The 15,920-nt window shown below is 43.6% G+C and overlaps 1 protein-coding gene across 2 annotated transcripts in view; it reads left to right on the top strand.

Annotated features, from left to right (window-relative positions):
• Positions 1-10,273, top strand: part of LOC310962633 (plexin-B2-like) — a 206,440-nt gene extending 196,167 nt beyond the window's left edge. For both annotated transcript variants that reach the window (XM_083935141.1, XM_083935140.1), the window contains 9 exons: positions 1,016-1,116; positions 1,259-1,340; positions 1,754-1,905; positions 2,005-2,165; positions 4,786-4,933; positions 7,025-7,089; positions 7,503-7,578; positions 9,101-9,175; positions 9,816-10,273. In XM_083935141.1, the coding sequence (XP_083791267.1) occupies positions 1,016-1,116; positions 1,259-1,340; positions 1,754-1,905; positions 2,005-2,165; positions 4,786-4,933; positions 7,025-7,089; positions 7,503-7,578; positions 9,101-9,175; positions 9,816-9,920 (965 nt within the window). In that variant the 3' untranslated portion in view covers positions 9,921-10,273. The remainder of the gene's footprint in view (positions 1-1,015; positions 1,117-1,258; positions 1,341-1,753; positions 1,906-2,004; positions 2,166-4,785; positions 4,934-7,024; positions 7,090-7,502; positions 7,579-9,100; positions 9,176-9,815) is intronic.
• Positions 10,274-15,920: the final 5,647 nt, after the last annotated feature.

The following is a 15,920-nucleotide window of genomic DNA, read 5'->3' as shown; positions in this document are numbered from 1 at the left end:
CACTGACAGTTAGCGTTAGCCGTTAGCGTTAGCCGTTCCAGCTAAGTGCAGATGACAGTGATGTTAGCATCAAGGAGCAGCGTAGCCATGTGGGCGTGCGTTTGAATGGCGTTCCTCTCCTTTCTCTCAGTCCATGGAGTGAATGCTCGGCCTATAGTGACTCTGGTTGTTGCCCGTCTCCGCTCACTCAGCTGCTGGGACAAAGAACGCCCCCTTCACGGATGCTGAACTTCTCCCCCTCTCTCTAAGGGAGACTCCAGCCCCCTCCTGAGGAAACACAGTTCACACGCTTGTACCCGCGACCTGGTTCTTTGGGTCCTGACCCAGCTTTCATGACCACAGGTGAGGGTAGGAACCAGGACTGAGCGGTAGATCCAGAGCTTTGCCTTCCTCAGCTCTCTGTTCATCACAACGGTGCGGTAGAGCGACTGCAGCTCCGCCCCCGCTGCTCCGATTCTCCCGCCAAACTCACGCTCCATCGTCCCCTCACTCGTGAACATGATCCCGAGGTACTTGAACTCCTTCACTTGGGGTCAGGACTCATTCCCTACCTATTATTGTTTGTCCACCCTGGTCTCCAGTCTGGTCCATCCACCTTTGCAAAGCTGACAACTTCTCCGTGATCGTTCCCGCTCGGGGTTCAATGACCTCCGTCTGAACGGTGTTTCCCTGGTTACGGTGTAGAATCAGCGTCAGTGTTCACGACCTTTTCCAAGGTGGCATCTAAATAGCGGTTAACAGCCACAGTCTTAGCGTCAACAGCTCCACTCAATCCATCCACCTTGTCAGGCAGCTTCATGGAGCTTTGGACCGCTGCCACCTCCAGGGCCGTGCCTGCTCCAGTCAGCGGAGAACCTGCGATCACGGTTCAGAATACGTAGATAAAGGTGGAGTTTGACTCTGGAGATGACGCGGAGATCAGGAGTACAGCCGAGAGAGAAAGACAAAACAACCGGAGCCACGCAAACGACATCGGGGTTAAAAATCCTTCATTTGTTCTCTCCTCCGTCCACAGAGTGGCGTCCCGGCTCCACGGGTCAGATCCTGTCCGACCTCGACCTCACCTCCCAGAAGGAGGGGCGCTGGAAGAGGCTCAACACGCTGGCTCACTACAACGTGAGATCTCTGTTTTACACAATACTTCATATTTTAATATTTGAATGCACAAAAGAACAAAGTGCAGCTTCATCACGGCATCGTTCAGTCACAGTCTCTCAGGAGTCGTTCATATTGTTCCCTGTGATTTCTCGTCTTCCAGGTCCGAGACAACGCCACGCTGGTTCTGTCCAGAGTTCTGCACACGCAGTCTTTCCACCAGCACCAAGACAGCTACGAAGAGAGTATGTACACACACATGCACACACACACACACACACACACACACACACTCTCATCTCATCTCATCTTCAGCCTCTTATCCGGGGTCGGGTCTCGGGGGCAGCAGCTCCAGCAGGGGACCCCAAACTTCCCTTTCCCGGGCCACATTAACCAGCTCTAACTGGGGGATCCTGAGGCGTTCCCAGGCCAGTGTGGAGATCTAATCTCTCCACCTGGTCCTGGGTCTTCCCCAACACACACACACACACTCTTATATATATATATCGTATGTAACATTAACAGGTACGTAGGTAAAGCCAACCTGGCCTTGTCTTCCATGTCTGTGGACCTGGTTAAACATCCGTCCTGAGTCTTCAGCTCTCAAACATGATCACTACTCAACAGGAGTTTAAAAGAGTGTGTGTCCCCCCGACAGAAAACGCCCTGCTGGAGGACGACAACACGTTCCACCTGGTGAGGCCCGCGGACGAAATCGACGAGGGGAAGTCAAAGCGAGGCAGCATGAAGGACAAGGCCATGACCAAAGCCATCACAGAGATCTACCTGACCAGGCTGCTGTCCGTCAAGGTGAGCGTGCTTTACTGTTGTTCATCTACACAAACACACAACGTCTGTTCAGCTCTGCCTTTAAACATGGAACTGTGTGTGTGTGTGTGTGTGTTTTAGGGCACGTTGCAGCAGTTCGTGGACGATTTCTTCCGCAGTGTGTTGTGCTCGAGCTCCGTCGTCCCTCCTGCCGTCAAATACTTCTTTGACTTCCTGGACGAGCAGGCGCTGAGACACGACAACGTGGACGAGGAGACGCTGCACATCTGGAAGACAAACAGGTACGCAGCGCACACACTCAACACAACACACACACTCGCTACACAGGTCTGATTGTTACGTGCTGTGTGTACAGAGGTGTAAGGAGTCCAGAGTCGTCCACTTTGAATTTCCTGGACGCTGATCAAACGTTTCACTCACCTAGAGATGTTAGTTATAAAACAACCACAAAGAGACACAGAGAGACACAAAACAACCACAGAGGGACACAAAGAGACACAGAGAGACACAAAACAACCACAGAGGGACACAAAGAGACACAGAGAGACACAAAACGACCACAAAGAGACACAAAACAACCACAAAGAGACACAAAACAACCACATAAAATAGTAAAACAACTAAAAATAGAAGCAAACTGAGTAAAAGTCGACTCCTTGAGGCGTCTTGAGCCCGTCCTCGTGCACGTCTCTGATTTTAAAACATCAGAAGAAGAATGTTGTCGCATGAAAAATGAGAGAAAAGATGAATGAATCGTCTAAATCTGGTTCTTCTTTAGTCGTTCTTTGACTTTTACAGCTTTGATGACATTAACTGTGTAAAGAGCAGAGACAGGCGCGTGTGATCAGGCGCGTGTGATCAGGCGCGTGTGATCAGGCGCGTGTGATCCGCAGCAGGTGAAACGGGGATCAAACCGTCAGTGAGCCGCTTGATGTGCGGCGCCTTTAACCGACCCAACGTCCGCCAGCGTCTCTGAACCGCAGCTGGACCCAGGACCCGTCTGTGTTTTACCTCCTGAGCGCCACGACAGAGTCATTACGTCCTCATCAGGACGGATGTGAGGGTTGTTACTCCTCACACTGCTCACACTGGCCTTGAGCTCAGCCTGTCAATCACACACACACACACACACTCATACACACACACACACACACACACTCATACACACACACACACACACACTCATACACACACACACACACACACACACGCGCACAGAGAGACACACGCACACTCACACAAATATACACACACACACAAACAAAACTACACGAAAACACACACACACAGTCAGACACACGCACACACACACACACTCACTCACACACACACACGCACATTCACACACACGCGCACAGAGAGAGAGACACACACACAGACACACACACGCACACTCACACACACGCGCACAGAGAGAGAGACACACACACACACACACACATGCACGCACATGCAGACACGCGCACACACTCACACACACGCACAGAGAGACACACACTCACACTCACACACACACACACACTCAGACACACACACTCACACACACTCACACTCAGACACTCACACACAGACACACAGTCACTCACACACACACACACACACACACACACACACACTCACACTCACACACGCACACACACGTTGGAGGATGAAATATTCATGGTCTGCGGTGAATTATTGACGAGGGTTGTGGTCTGCGGAGGACGAGGCGGCAGGAAGAGATGAAATGATGAAGGGAGGAGGGAGGGGAAGGGAAGCGGCGCGTCAGCGGGGCCTTAACAAGCCTGAGGAGTCTGACATCGACTTGTTGCTGCAGGAATCAAACCGGGTTTATTACTCAGAGCTAGAGCTGCACCGCACACTTTCTGTCTCTTTGTGTCATTTTGTGTCTCTTTGTAGTTGTTTTGTGTCTCTTTGTAGTTGTTTTGTGTCTCTTTGAGGTTGTTTTGTGTCTCTTTGTGGTCATTTTGTGTCTCTTTGTGGTTGTTTTGTGTCTCTTTGTGGTCGTTTTGTGTCTCTTTGTGGTCATTTTGTGTCTCTTTGGTGTCAAATTGTGTCTCTTTGTCTCTTTGTGGTTGTTTTCTGTCTCTGTGGTCATTTTGTGTCTCTTTGTGGTCGTTTTGTGTCTCTTTGTGGTCGTTTTGTGTCTTTTTGTGGTCATTTTGTGTTTCTTTGTGGTCATTTTGTGTCTCTTTGTGGTCATTTTGTGTCTCTTTGTGGTCGTTTTGTGTCTCTTTGTGGTCATTTTGTGTCTCTTTGTGGTAATTTTGTGTCTCTTTGTGGTCATTTTGTGTCTCTTTATGGTCATTTTGTGTCTCTTTGTGGTTGTTTTGTGTCTCTTTGTGGTTGTTTTGTGTCTCTTTGTGGTTGTTTTCTGTCATTTTGTGTCTCTTTGTGGTCGTTTTGTGTCTCTTTGTGGTTGTTTTGTGTCTCTTTGTGGTTGTTTTGTGTCTCTTTGTGGTTGTTTTGTGTCTCTTTGCGGTCGTTTTGTGTCTCTTTGTGGTTGTTTTGTGTCTCTTTGTGGTTGTTTTGTGTCATTTTGTGTCTCTTTGTGGTCATTTTGTGTCTCTTCGTGGTCATTTTGTGTCTCTTTGTGGTTGTTTTGTGTCATTTTGTGTCTCTTTGTGGTCATTTTGTGTCTCTTCGTGGTCATTTTGTGTCTCTTTGTGGTCGTTTTGTGTCTCTTTCCATATCTAACCAAAATCATTGAACACATTCATAAAATAAGTAGCATCTCGACTCATTATTCCAAAATAAAGTGGAATAAAGTTCCTCGGTGTGATGTGACGCCTTCGCTGAAACCAAATCTGACTCCAGACCAGATTCAGAAGTTCCCGTTGTATCCGTCGTGCTAACGCAGCGTCTCTGTGTGTGTGTGTGTGTGTGTGTGTGTGTCCACAGCCTGCCGCTGCGGTTCTGGGTGAACATCCTGAGGAACCCCCACTTCATCTTTGACGTCCACGTGACGGAGGTGGTGGACGCCTCGCTGCACGTCATCTCTCAGACCTTCATGGACGCCTGCACCAAGACGGAGCACAAGCTCAGCCGAGTCAGTCTCACACACACACACACACACACACACACACACACACACACACACACACACACACACACACACACACACACACACACACACACACACACACACACACACACACCTCGTCTTCTTCTTCTTCTTCTTCTTCCTCCTCTTCCCTGTCTTCCTCTTCCCCTTCTTCTTCTTCTTCCTCTTCCTCGCCTTCTTCTTCTCCTTCTTCTTCTTCTTCTTCCTCTTCCTCGTCTTCCTCTCCCTCTTCTTCTTCTTCTTCTTCTTCCTCGTCTTCTTCCTCTTCCTCGTCGTCCTCTTCTTCCTCTTCTTCTTCTTCTTCCTCTACTTCTTCGTCGTTTTCTTTTTCTTCCTCTTCCTCGTCTTCTTCTTCTTCCTCTTCCTCTTCTTCTTCTTCTTCCTCTTCTTCCTAATTCTTCTTCTTCCTCTTCTTCTTCTTCCTCTTCCTCGTCTTCTTCTTCTTCTTCTCCTCCTTCTTCTTCTTCTTCTTCTTCTTCTTCCTCGTCTTCCTCTTCCTCGTCTTCTTCTTCTTCAACTTCTTCTTCTTCTTCTTCGACTTCGTCTTCTCCTTCTTCTTCATCCTCTTCCTCTTCTTCCTCTTCTTCCTCTTCCTCTTCCTCTTCTTCCTCTTCTTCTTCCTCTTCCTTGTCTTCTTCATCCTCCTCTTCCTTGTCTTCTTCTTCCTCTTCTTCCTCTTCTTCCTCTTCTTCTTCTTCTTCTTCTTCTTCTTCCTCTTCTTCTTCTTCGTCCTCCTCTTCCTTGTCTTCTTCTTCTCTTATTCTTTACGTTTTGGCACATCGGCTCCGTTAAAACTAAGCCGAATCATCTCATAGAAGCTCCTCTTTGCGGTGCACGCGCGCCCGTACGCAGCTGTCACTGAAGAAAAGTTAAAAACGTGATAATTCTCAGGTAAGCTCTGCAGCGCCTCTGACCCCGGGACGCACAGGAGGTGAGTGCAGCAGACGAGGAGGCGTGCCGAGGGAGACCGGGCTGCAGCCGAGGAGTTAATTACAACACTTAATCACAAATAAACCCCGGACTGTTCATGAACATCACACACTGGTGTTAATTAAGAGTGCACAAGCTTCTCTCTCTCTCTCTCTCTCTCTCTCTCGCTCTCTCTCTCTCTCTCTCTCTCTCTCTCTCTCTCTCTCTCTCTCTCTCTGTGTCTGTCTCTCTCTCTCTCCCTGTCTCTCTCTCTCTCTCTCTCTCTCTGTGTCTGTCTCTCTCTCTCTCCCTGTCTCTCTCTCTCTCTCTCTCTGTCTCTCTCTCTCTCTGTGTCTCTCTCTCTGTCTCGCTCTCTCTCGCTCTCTCTGCAGAACATCTTCACTCCTCACAGAACAAAGTTTAAAGATTATTCTGAGAAGCTTTGAAAACAACCTTTTTGTTGTTCTCTGCAGGAGTCTCCCAGCAACCAGCTAAAATGACCACAGAGAGACTCAAAATGACCACAAAGAGACACAAAATGACCACAAAGAGACACAAGATGGCTACAAAGAGACACAAAATGACCACAAAGAGACACAAAATGACCACAAAGAGACACAAAATGACCATAAAGAGACACAAAATGACCACAAAGAGACACAAAATGACTACAAAGAGACTCAAAATGACCACAAAGAGACAGAAAATGACCACAAAGAGACACAAAATGACACAAAGAGACACAAAATGACCACAGAGACACAAAATGACCACAAAGAGACACAAAATGGCCACAAAGAGACACAAAATGACCACAAAGAGACACAAAATGACTACAAAGAGACTCAAAATGACCACAAAGAGACAGAAAATGACCACAAAGAGACACAAAATGACACAAATAGACACAAAATTACCACAGAGACACAAAATGACCACAAAGAGACACAAAATGGCCACAAAGAGACACAAAATGACCACAAAGAGACACAAAATGACACAAAGAGACACAAAATGACTACAAAGAGACTCAAAATGACTACAAAGAGACAGAAAATGAGCACATGAATGATTCCCCTCTCTGCAGAACATCTTCACTCCTCACAGAACAAAGTTTTAAAGTTTTGAAAACGACCTTTGACCTGTTGTTTTCTTTGTCCTCTGCAGGAGTCTCCCAGCAACAAGCTGCTCTATGCAAAAGAGATTTCCACGTACAAGAAGATGGTGGACGAGTGAGTTAGCTGCACTACTGTGTGTGTGTGTGTGTGTGTGTGTGTGTGTGTGTGTGTGTGTGTGTGTGTGTGTGTGTGTGTGTGTGTGTGTGTGTGTGTGTGTGTGTGTGTGTGTGTGTGTGTGTGTGTGTGTGTGTGTGTGTGTGTGTGTGTGTGTGTGTGTGTGTGTGTGTGTGTGTGTGTGTGTGTGTGTGTGTGCTTTTTATTTATGTCATGCAGGTGGGGATGAAGGGGTCTCTAATGTTTTAATCTTTTATTCTGTATAAATAAATAAATAACATCTTCCAAGATACCAAAACATAATTCCACTTTTAAAACATCTACAACCACCTGCACCATCTTGTGTTTCCATGGAGACACGAGCTGTTTTGACTGTGTTTGTGTGTGTGTGTGTGTGTGTGTGTTTTCTTCAGTTACTACAAAGGCATCAGACAGATGGTTCCAGTCAGTGACCAGGACATGAACACACACCTCGCTGAGGTTTCCAGGGTAAGAACTGAAGCTGCTTCACTTTCTCAGTGTACGCGCTGAAGCTCTGAAGCTGCTTCAAACTTCACCTTCACCACATTTAAACACGTCTGATCTGATGAAATATGATCCACCGACCAGCGAAACAAGGAAATGCTGCTTACACGTGAAAGCATCAGTAATAACACGATAGTTCAGCATTTCCAGGGGACATTTGTGTGTTTGATGTGAGTCTGTGGAACAGAAATGTGCAAGATCGATTGTGTCCCTAATGTCTTCTATAGAGTTTCTTCTAGTCAGACAGATTAGTTCTGTGGTAAGGACGTCCTCTTCCCTTTACTTAGTGGACAGCAAATGACCAAGAAGAGACTCAAGATGACCACAAAGAGACACAAAATGACCACAAAGAAACACAAAGAGACTACAAAGAGACACACAATGGCTACAAAGAGACACAAAATGACCACAAAGAGACACAAAGAGACTACAAAGAGACACACAATGGCTACAAAGAGACACAAAATGACCACAAAGAGACAGAAAATGACCACAAAGACACACAAAGAGACTCAAAATGATTACAAAGAGACACAAAATGACCACACAGACACAAAGAGACACAAAGAGACTACAAAGAGACACAAAGAGACTACAAAGAGACACAAAGAGACTACAAAGAGACACAAAATGGCCTCAAAGAGACACAAAGAGACTACAAAGAGACACAGAATGACCACAAAGAGACTTAAAAAGACACAAAATGACCACAAAGAGACACAAAATGACTACAGAGACACAAAATGACCACAAAGAGACTTAAAAAGACACAAAATGACCACAGAGACACAAAATGACCACAAAGAGACACAAAATGGCTACAAAGAGACTCAAAATGACTACAAAGAGACACAAATGATCACAAAGAGACACAAAATGACCACAAAGAGAGACAAAGAGACTACAAAGAGACACAAAATGGCTACAAAGAGACACAAGATGACCACAGTGACACAAAATGACCACAAAGAGAGACAAAGAGACCACAAAGAGACACAAAATTGCTAGAAAGAGACACAAAATGACCACAGAGACACAAAATTGCTACAAAGAGACACAAAATGACCACAAAGAGACACAAAATGACCACAAAGAGACACAAAATGACCACAAAGAGACTCACAATGACCACAAAGAGACACAAAATGGCTACAAAGAGACACAAAATGACCACAAAGAGACACAAGATGGCTACAAAGAGACACAAAATGACCACAAAGAGACACAAAATGACCACAAAGAGACACAAAATGACCACAAAGAGACACAAAATGGCTACAAAGAGACACAAAATGACCGGTTGGTTCCTCAGAGCTGCTGTTTTCTCCCGGGTACGACGTGTTTTATTAAAAAACAGCTGACCGGGCCGAGAAACTTTCAAATAAAGTGTTAAAGACATAATAACACCACCATGTAGTGATGTATATGTGAGCGGGAGGTGTCTCGGTGTCTTTAAACGTGTTAAACCTGTGTTTCCACTCTGCAGCAGCACACAGACAAGCTGAACACCCAGTTGGCCTTACATCAGCTGTACCAGTACGCCAGCAAGTACTACGATGTGGTGAGACACGTCTTTGTGCCCTTTTTCAAAACGCAACACATAAACGCACCATGATTTCACTTTTAACACTTTATACCAATGCAAATGTGTTATTTTTGCTGCTTTCTTGGATCGATATCGTTGGTTTTTTGCATATTCAAATGTTTTTCGACACAAAGATGTGACGCAAATTAAACTTTTCTTAGAGAGTTTGAGTTTCCAGCGACTAAAGGAGGATTTCTTTTTATTACAGGGTCTGATTTTCATTGTTTGGACCATTGTTTTTTGTTCATACGGTCAAGAAACTCAACTTACACGACTTTATTTGTGAAAAATAGAATAAACAGATTAAAGGACAGGATAAAACTTACAATTAAATGTTAAAAATCAACTTTAAAAATGTCAGACGGGTCATTCTTTTCGCCTAAATAACAAAATAAATTGTAATAAAGTGTAATAATCATTTAAACAACAACCACACATTGAATAAAACTCATTAAAAGTGTAGTTACAGTAAAACTCAGCAGGGAAAGAGTGAAAACTGCAACGTTTGAGACACTTATTGGCCTGAAAATGGCGAAAAAGTGACAGTTTGTATTTATTTTAAATTGGTTTTATTAAAAAACGTAATGTTGTGTCGTGTTGTCGTCCTCTTCTGCAGATCATTCAGTCGCTGGACGACGACCCAGCCGCCCAGAATAAACAGCTCACCCTCCGCCTCCAACAGATCGCCGCCGCCCTGGAGAACAAGGTCACCGACCTTTGACCTCTGACCTCACGGAGGGGCGGGGTCAGAGGGGGGAGGAGCTAATAACGGATACTTAAAAAACACACAATGTTGTTTTTCCATTTAAAGAACTCAAAGAGGAGGACGAGAGCTTGCGGACTCTACCGAATGTTTCCGACAATGTAAGGACTGAAGTGGGAGGGGCTAGTGGAGCCACAGGAAGCTGTTGACCATATAAGGACTGAAGAGGGGGGGAGGAGCTACGGGACTCTAATGAAGTGACAAATGAAGTGTTAAAAGTATCCCCAGAGTGGAAACTGAAGCGTTGATCTCTGCTACAGTCGTGTGGCGTACGTCCCCCAAACAAACACCAAGGACGGGATGCAAAATGGCGGCCGAAATTTGGGCGCCCTGTGAAATCAAAGGGTTATTTTTTTAACGGTGTGTGCGACCCTCAGACCCTCCGGACACCACCCACAGATTAAAAATGTCACCATTCAGAGACTGAAGAAGGAACAAGGAGTGAAGATTTCTTTGGGTAATTGAAGAATTTGCTTTTTGCTACTCGGCCATTTTGTTTTTGGAAGGTTGTGATTGGTGTCGCAGCTCGTCCAGGATGCTTTTATGACCACTTCATCCCCCCGTTAGCGTTTAATAGCAAAGTCTAAGAACTGTGGATTTGAGGCGAACACCTCTCTAACAGCCAACGGGGAAATGCGATCTCTCGTCAGCGACGGAGAACGGTTTCCATCCTAAAAAGTTCAAACAACAAAACAAACGCTTTCTTGCTCGAATACAAATAATGAAATGAAAACCCACTAACGGTACACAACCACTGGCCAATCAGAGGTCTTTGTTTGTCTTTGAGAGTGACTTCAGGGTACGATGTCCAAAAAAATCCAGCCGGCTTTTATATAATGTGGCCAAAATGTTGTTTTTCATATGGGATTATATGTTTCTATGCTGATGACACTGCTCAATAATCGCATCCTGTTTAGTTCTTTGTGTGCAGGCTTTAAAGCATTTCCATATACATGCAAATTATCTCTTTTAAGGGTCTGATTCAATGCCACTTAAGCTTATTCAGGTTGGTCCATGATGTCATAGCCTGTGCGTAAGTGCGCGTGTGTGTGTGAGTGTGTGTTTTTGTTGCCGAGGACCAGCTTGTTTTTACTTTTCTGTGAAAAATCACGACTGCCTAATCATGTGTCTAAACAGCCAAACACTTTTTTTTACTGTCAAGTGTGATTTGTTTTTTATAATCTGTATGATTTCACACGCTCCCTTCACACGTATATATATATATATATACACAACGCTGCGTTTCTTTTACCGCGCACATACGAGTACAAATTAGCGTCTTCTGAAGACGGAGTAACTGCGGATCCTCCGAAAAGGCTTTAAATAAATCTGAAATTAAAGTTAAAGTGTATTAAAGCAGTTATTATAGGGTCTATTTCTCTATCACGCATTGACGTTGTTCCCAAAGCTGCAACATGAATTTAAAAAATGTTCATTTAAAGGTACGTACGTTTAAAACACGCGGTCAGAAAACAATCGTCACTTTATTCTGTGGAAGATTTAAAATGTGTAAAAACAAATTGAGCTAATAAATAAAATAAAAATGCACATTGTTATAGTTATATATATGTATACTTCCATGTTATGCATTTATAATTCAATGAAAAACCCACATTTAAAGAACAGTAATTTAGCTTTTTCTTTAATAACTCTGTCTTTTTTTTATCGTGACGTCACGTGAAAACCTTTTTGGCGTCGGTGTCGTCAAAATGGAAACAAACACGTCACTGAGCATAAAAAACTTGCCTTTTTAACGTGAGTTGTGATAGTTGAACGCTTAAAAAGCCAAACAATTTACTGTGTGCTTTGTATTTCGTTTCATTTCAGCATTTTAAATCTTCCATACATTCCTGCGCACGAATACAAACGCGTTGTCTCGTTTCCAAGTATCCTCTCTTTCTACGTACGGGACGTTTTGTATTTTTGCGCGACTAAATGTTCCGCGGCCTCTGAACGTGCCTCCTAATGATGGCCGCCTCCTTATTCCGCCCGTTAAATGTTCCGCAATGTTCATTTTAATCAGAAATCTGTTTAGTTCGGTTGCGTGAACCTCGGACCAAGTTACGGGAACATCTGCAGTCGTCTTTGGGTTTCTGCTTTAAGTGTAAATGAACTGATTCATCTCCTCCTACGTATTAATCATCTGCACCGTAGATTCATCGTGTATCCGCATTATTCTTTGCCCTCTGAGCTCGGACGACGTGTTTTACGTAGTGCTTGAGTTAAAAGAACGAATGCGCGGTTTGTAAGTCGGACGACGAACCCCCATCGCCTTCTGGGAGTCGCTTTTTTTTTTTTTTTTTTGTCTCGGACGTTTGATTTATCGACGATTTACAAACTGCGTCTTTCGATTCTGACGCAATACGACCTCGAGGCTGGCGCTGGGATGTTTCCACTCGTGTCTCAGATACTTCCTCCCGAAGTGACCGGAGTTTTGGCGCCGCATCACCTCCACGTGCACAGACTGAAACCCATCTTGGCTTCTTCTTAAGCTTTGTTTCGGGCGTTTCTCCCCCAGTTAACGAAAAGCTTCGGTGCCAAATAACTTCCAGGAAATGATCTAGTGTTGGGGTGTGTGTGTGTGTGATTCCCGAGGCTTGGGCCGCAGAACGAGGGGAGCGATCTATCGCGTATGAACTAATCTGGTGGTACTTTTATAAAAACAAATGTGTAACGTGTTGGGAGGTTGTTTTCAGTGCCAGAAGAAGACTTGGATGTTTAGATATGTTCAATTCTACGCGCTCAATCTGTAATCTGTGCTCCCTCTGTACGTTTGATAACTGTTAAAACATCAGATCTACGTGGAGAACGATATTTGTCTTTAAAAAACAGTCTCTATCTCTCTATTCCTCCACCAACAAAGCTTCTCTCTGCCTTCTTTTTGCCACCAGCGAGTGCCTTAAAGAGGAGAACTGGAAGCAGATTTGGAAGTAAAAGCCAAAAAACAAAGATAAAAGGTTGACTGTGTGTTTTTGGTTCGTGGACGAGGATCGTGGAAGTCCGGGGCTGTTGCAAAGTATCTTAGAGAGGGCAAAGTTGGTGGGCTCACTGTCAAATGTCTTTGAAGCTGGTACGTAACATTTAGACCGTCGTGTCGTTGCATTCATCACGCGTGCTGTTCAGGAAGTCAATAAACGCATTGGATTTATTTTGTCTTTCTTTAAAAAGTTCTATAAAGTCAAGGTAAAAACTGTTATACTGAATAAAAGGTTGCACCAGCTGTTTGTGAATTCAAATTTGGCCTGGTTATAATTTAGGGCGCCCTCCCACTGTGCCTCCGTCCCGTGCCCCGTGCTTTAGGGTCCTTGTCTCCCCCTCCAGGCCCGTTTGTACTCACACTACCTGGGCCTCGGAGAATGCTTCTTGCTGCCTATACGTCATCACGCCGTAACACGTCTGAAACCTGTTTGGGCACGGTACGGATGGACAGTGTGAGTGCGCCCTTAAAGTAAGTATTCACCGCCAGGCATGGATGGACTGAACGGGTCTACCGGGCTCAGGCCCAGGGGCCCTGTCTCATAAAATGTTGCTGAAAAAAACCCCACAAAATGATCACAAAGATGGTAAATGATGTTTATCTCAAAACTGACTATAGGGATGCAAAGAGATGCTAAACGACCACATGGAGACAACAAAATGACGACAAAATGAATTAAAATAGATGTAAAATGACCACAGAGAGAAACCAAACGATGACATAGAAACGTAAAATGACTACAAGACAATCACAAAAAGATGCAAAATGACTAAAATGGAGGTAAAATTAGACACAACAAGGAGAAACTTAATGAACACATAGAAAACCATCTAAAAAAAGTGCACAATGACCCCAAAGTGACGAAAAATGACTAGAAAACAAGTAAAAGTCGACTCTTTGAATTCTTTTTATTTATTTGTTTTTAAATTAATTTAGTGAATGTACTTTACCTTCTCTGTAAAGTGTCCTGAGATAACTTTTGTTATGATTTGGCACTATAAATAAAATTGAATTGAATTATTATAATTAAAATAAACAGTTTTTACTCTAGTCTGTTATTAACTGGGTGATAAACTTTATCAGCTGAAATATTTTATAAATAAAAAAAATAATAAATAATTAACCCATTGGTTCCTAACACCTCACAAACATAATAATAATAATAATAAATATAAATAGTATTAATAACAGCATCATGTGCAGGTGTGCTGTCCAACAGCGCCCCCCTGTGGTCTGAACAGGGAACAGCACCTTTAAACAGCAGCAGCTTCCACCTCACAAATATATTAATAATAATAATAATAATAATAATAATATAAATAGTATTAAGTGCAGGTGTGCTGTCCAACAGCGCCCCCTGTGGTCTGAACAGAGAACTGCACCTGTAAACAGCAGCAGCTTCCACCTCACAAATATATTAATAATAATAATAATAATAATAATAATAATAATAATAATATAAATAGTATTAAGTGCAAGTGTGCTGTCCAACAGCGCCCCCTGTGGTGTGAACAGAGAACTGCACCTGTAAACAGCAGCAGCTTCAACTCAACACAAAGTGGATTTGACGGATAAAGCGGCGGTTCACGCAAATATCGGAGCCGCCGATCGATGAAGCACTGAAACAAAATGGCGGACAGTGTGTTTCAAAGGGACAGCGCTTCAGAAACCACCGGAAGTCCGTTGTTGTGGTTTAACGGCTGATTTCAGCTGCGGAGGAGGCGACAAACGCAACTCACGGAGGCAATGAAGGTGATTTTGGAGTCCGTGACTCAGCTCACACACATGAAACACACGTTTTTAGATTCAGCGGGACTCAAAGTTTCAGGGGAAGTGATTTTATCTGATGTGAACCCGAGGAAACGTCCGTGAACCCGTTTAAAACAACCACAACAAAGACGCTCCGGACCTCACTGAGAAAAACCACATTTTAAAGTTTAACTCAGTTTCAAAGTGACGCAGTGAAGGTTGTGTTAACTTTTATGGGTTTATTGTAAACACACACTACTAATAGTTAATTCGGCATACTTTTAATTATGCTAATTAGCCACAAATATAAACAAATACACACTAAAACATAAGGTATGGAAGCACATTAGTGCCAATGTGATGGAAAAAATGTAATTTATCATGTCAAAATAAAGACAAACTTCCTCCTTTCTGATTATTCTGAGATGTTTTATTAGAAATATTAATTATTTAATTACTAATTAGCCTAAATGTCGGCAAATAAAGGCTAAAACTTAATGAGGAGGTCTGTACCAACAAATCTTACGGGACATTTAAAGAAGTGGGTTCATTTTCTGTGTCTTTGTGGTTGTTTTGTGTCTCTTTGTGGTCGTTTTGTGTCTCTTTGTGGTCATTTTCTGTCTCTTTGTGGTCATTTTCTGTCTCTTTGTGGTCGTTTTTTGTCTCTTTGTGGTTGTTTTGTCTCTTTGTGGCTGTTTTGTGTCACTTTGTTGTTGTTTTCTGTCTCTTTGTGGTCGTTTTGTGTCTCTTTGTGGTCGTTTTGTGTCTCTTTGTGGTCATTTTCTGTCTCTTTGTGGTCGTTTTTTGTCTCTTTGTGGTTGTTTTGTCTCTTTGTGGTTGTTTTGTCTCTTTGTGGCTGTTTTGTGTCACTTTGTTGTTGTTTTGTGTCTCTTTGTGGTCGTTTTGTGTCTCTTTGTGGTCGTTTTGTGTCTCTTTGTGGTTGTTTTGTCTCTTTGTAGTTGTTTTGTGTCTCTTTGTGGTTGTTTTGTGTCTCTTTGTGGTTGCTTTGTGTCTCTTTGTGGTTGTTTTGTGTCTCTTCGTGGTGGTTTTATGTCGCTTTGTGGTCGTTTTCTGTCTCTTTGTGGTCGTTTTGTCTCTTTGTGGTCGTTTTGTGTCTCTTTGTGGTCGTTTTGTGTCTCTTTGTGGTCGTTTTGTGTCTCTTTGTGGACATTTATGGGTTTATTGTAAACACACACTACTAAGAGTTAATTCGGCATACTTTTAATTATGCT

Source organism: Echiichthys vipera (genome assembly GCF_963691815.1).
Source record: "Echiichthys vipera genome assembly, chromosome: 20".
Taxonomy (NCBI): Eukaryota; Metazoa; Chordata; class Actinopteri; order Perciformes; family Trachinidae; genus Echiichthys; species Echiichthys vipera.
Note: the sequence above shows the minus strand (reverse complement) of the source record. Positions and strands in the feature narration are given on the sequence as shown.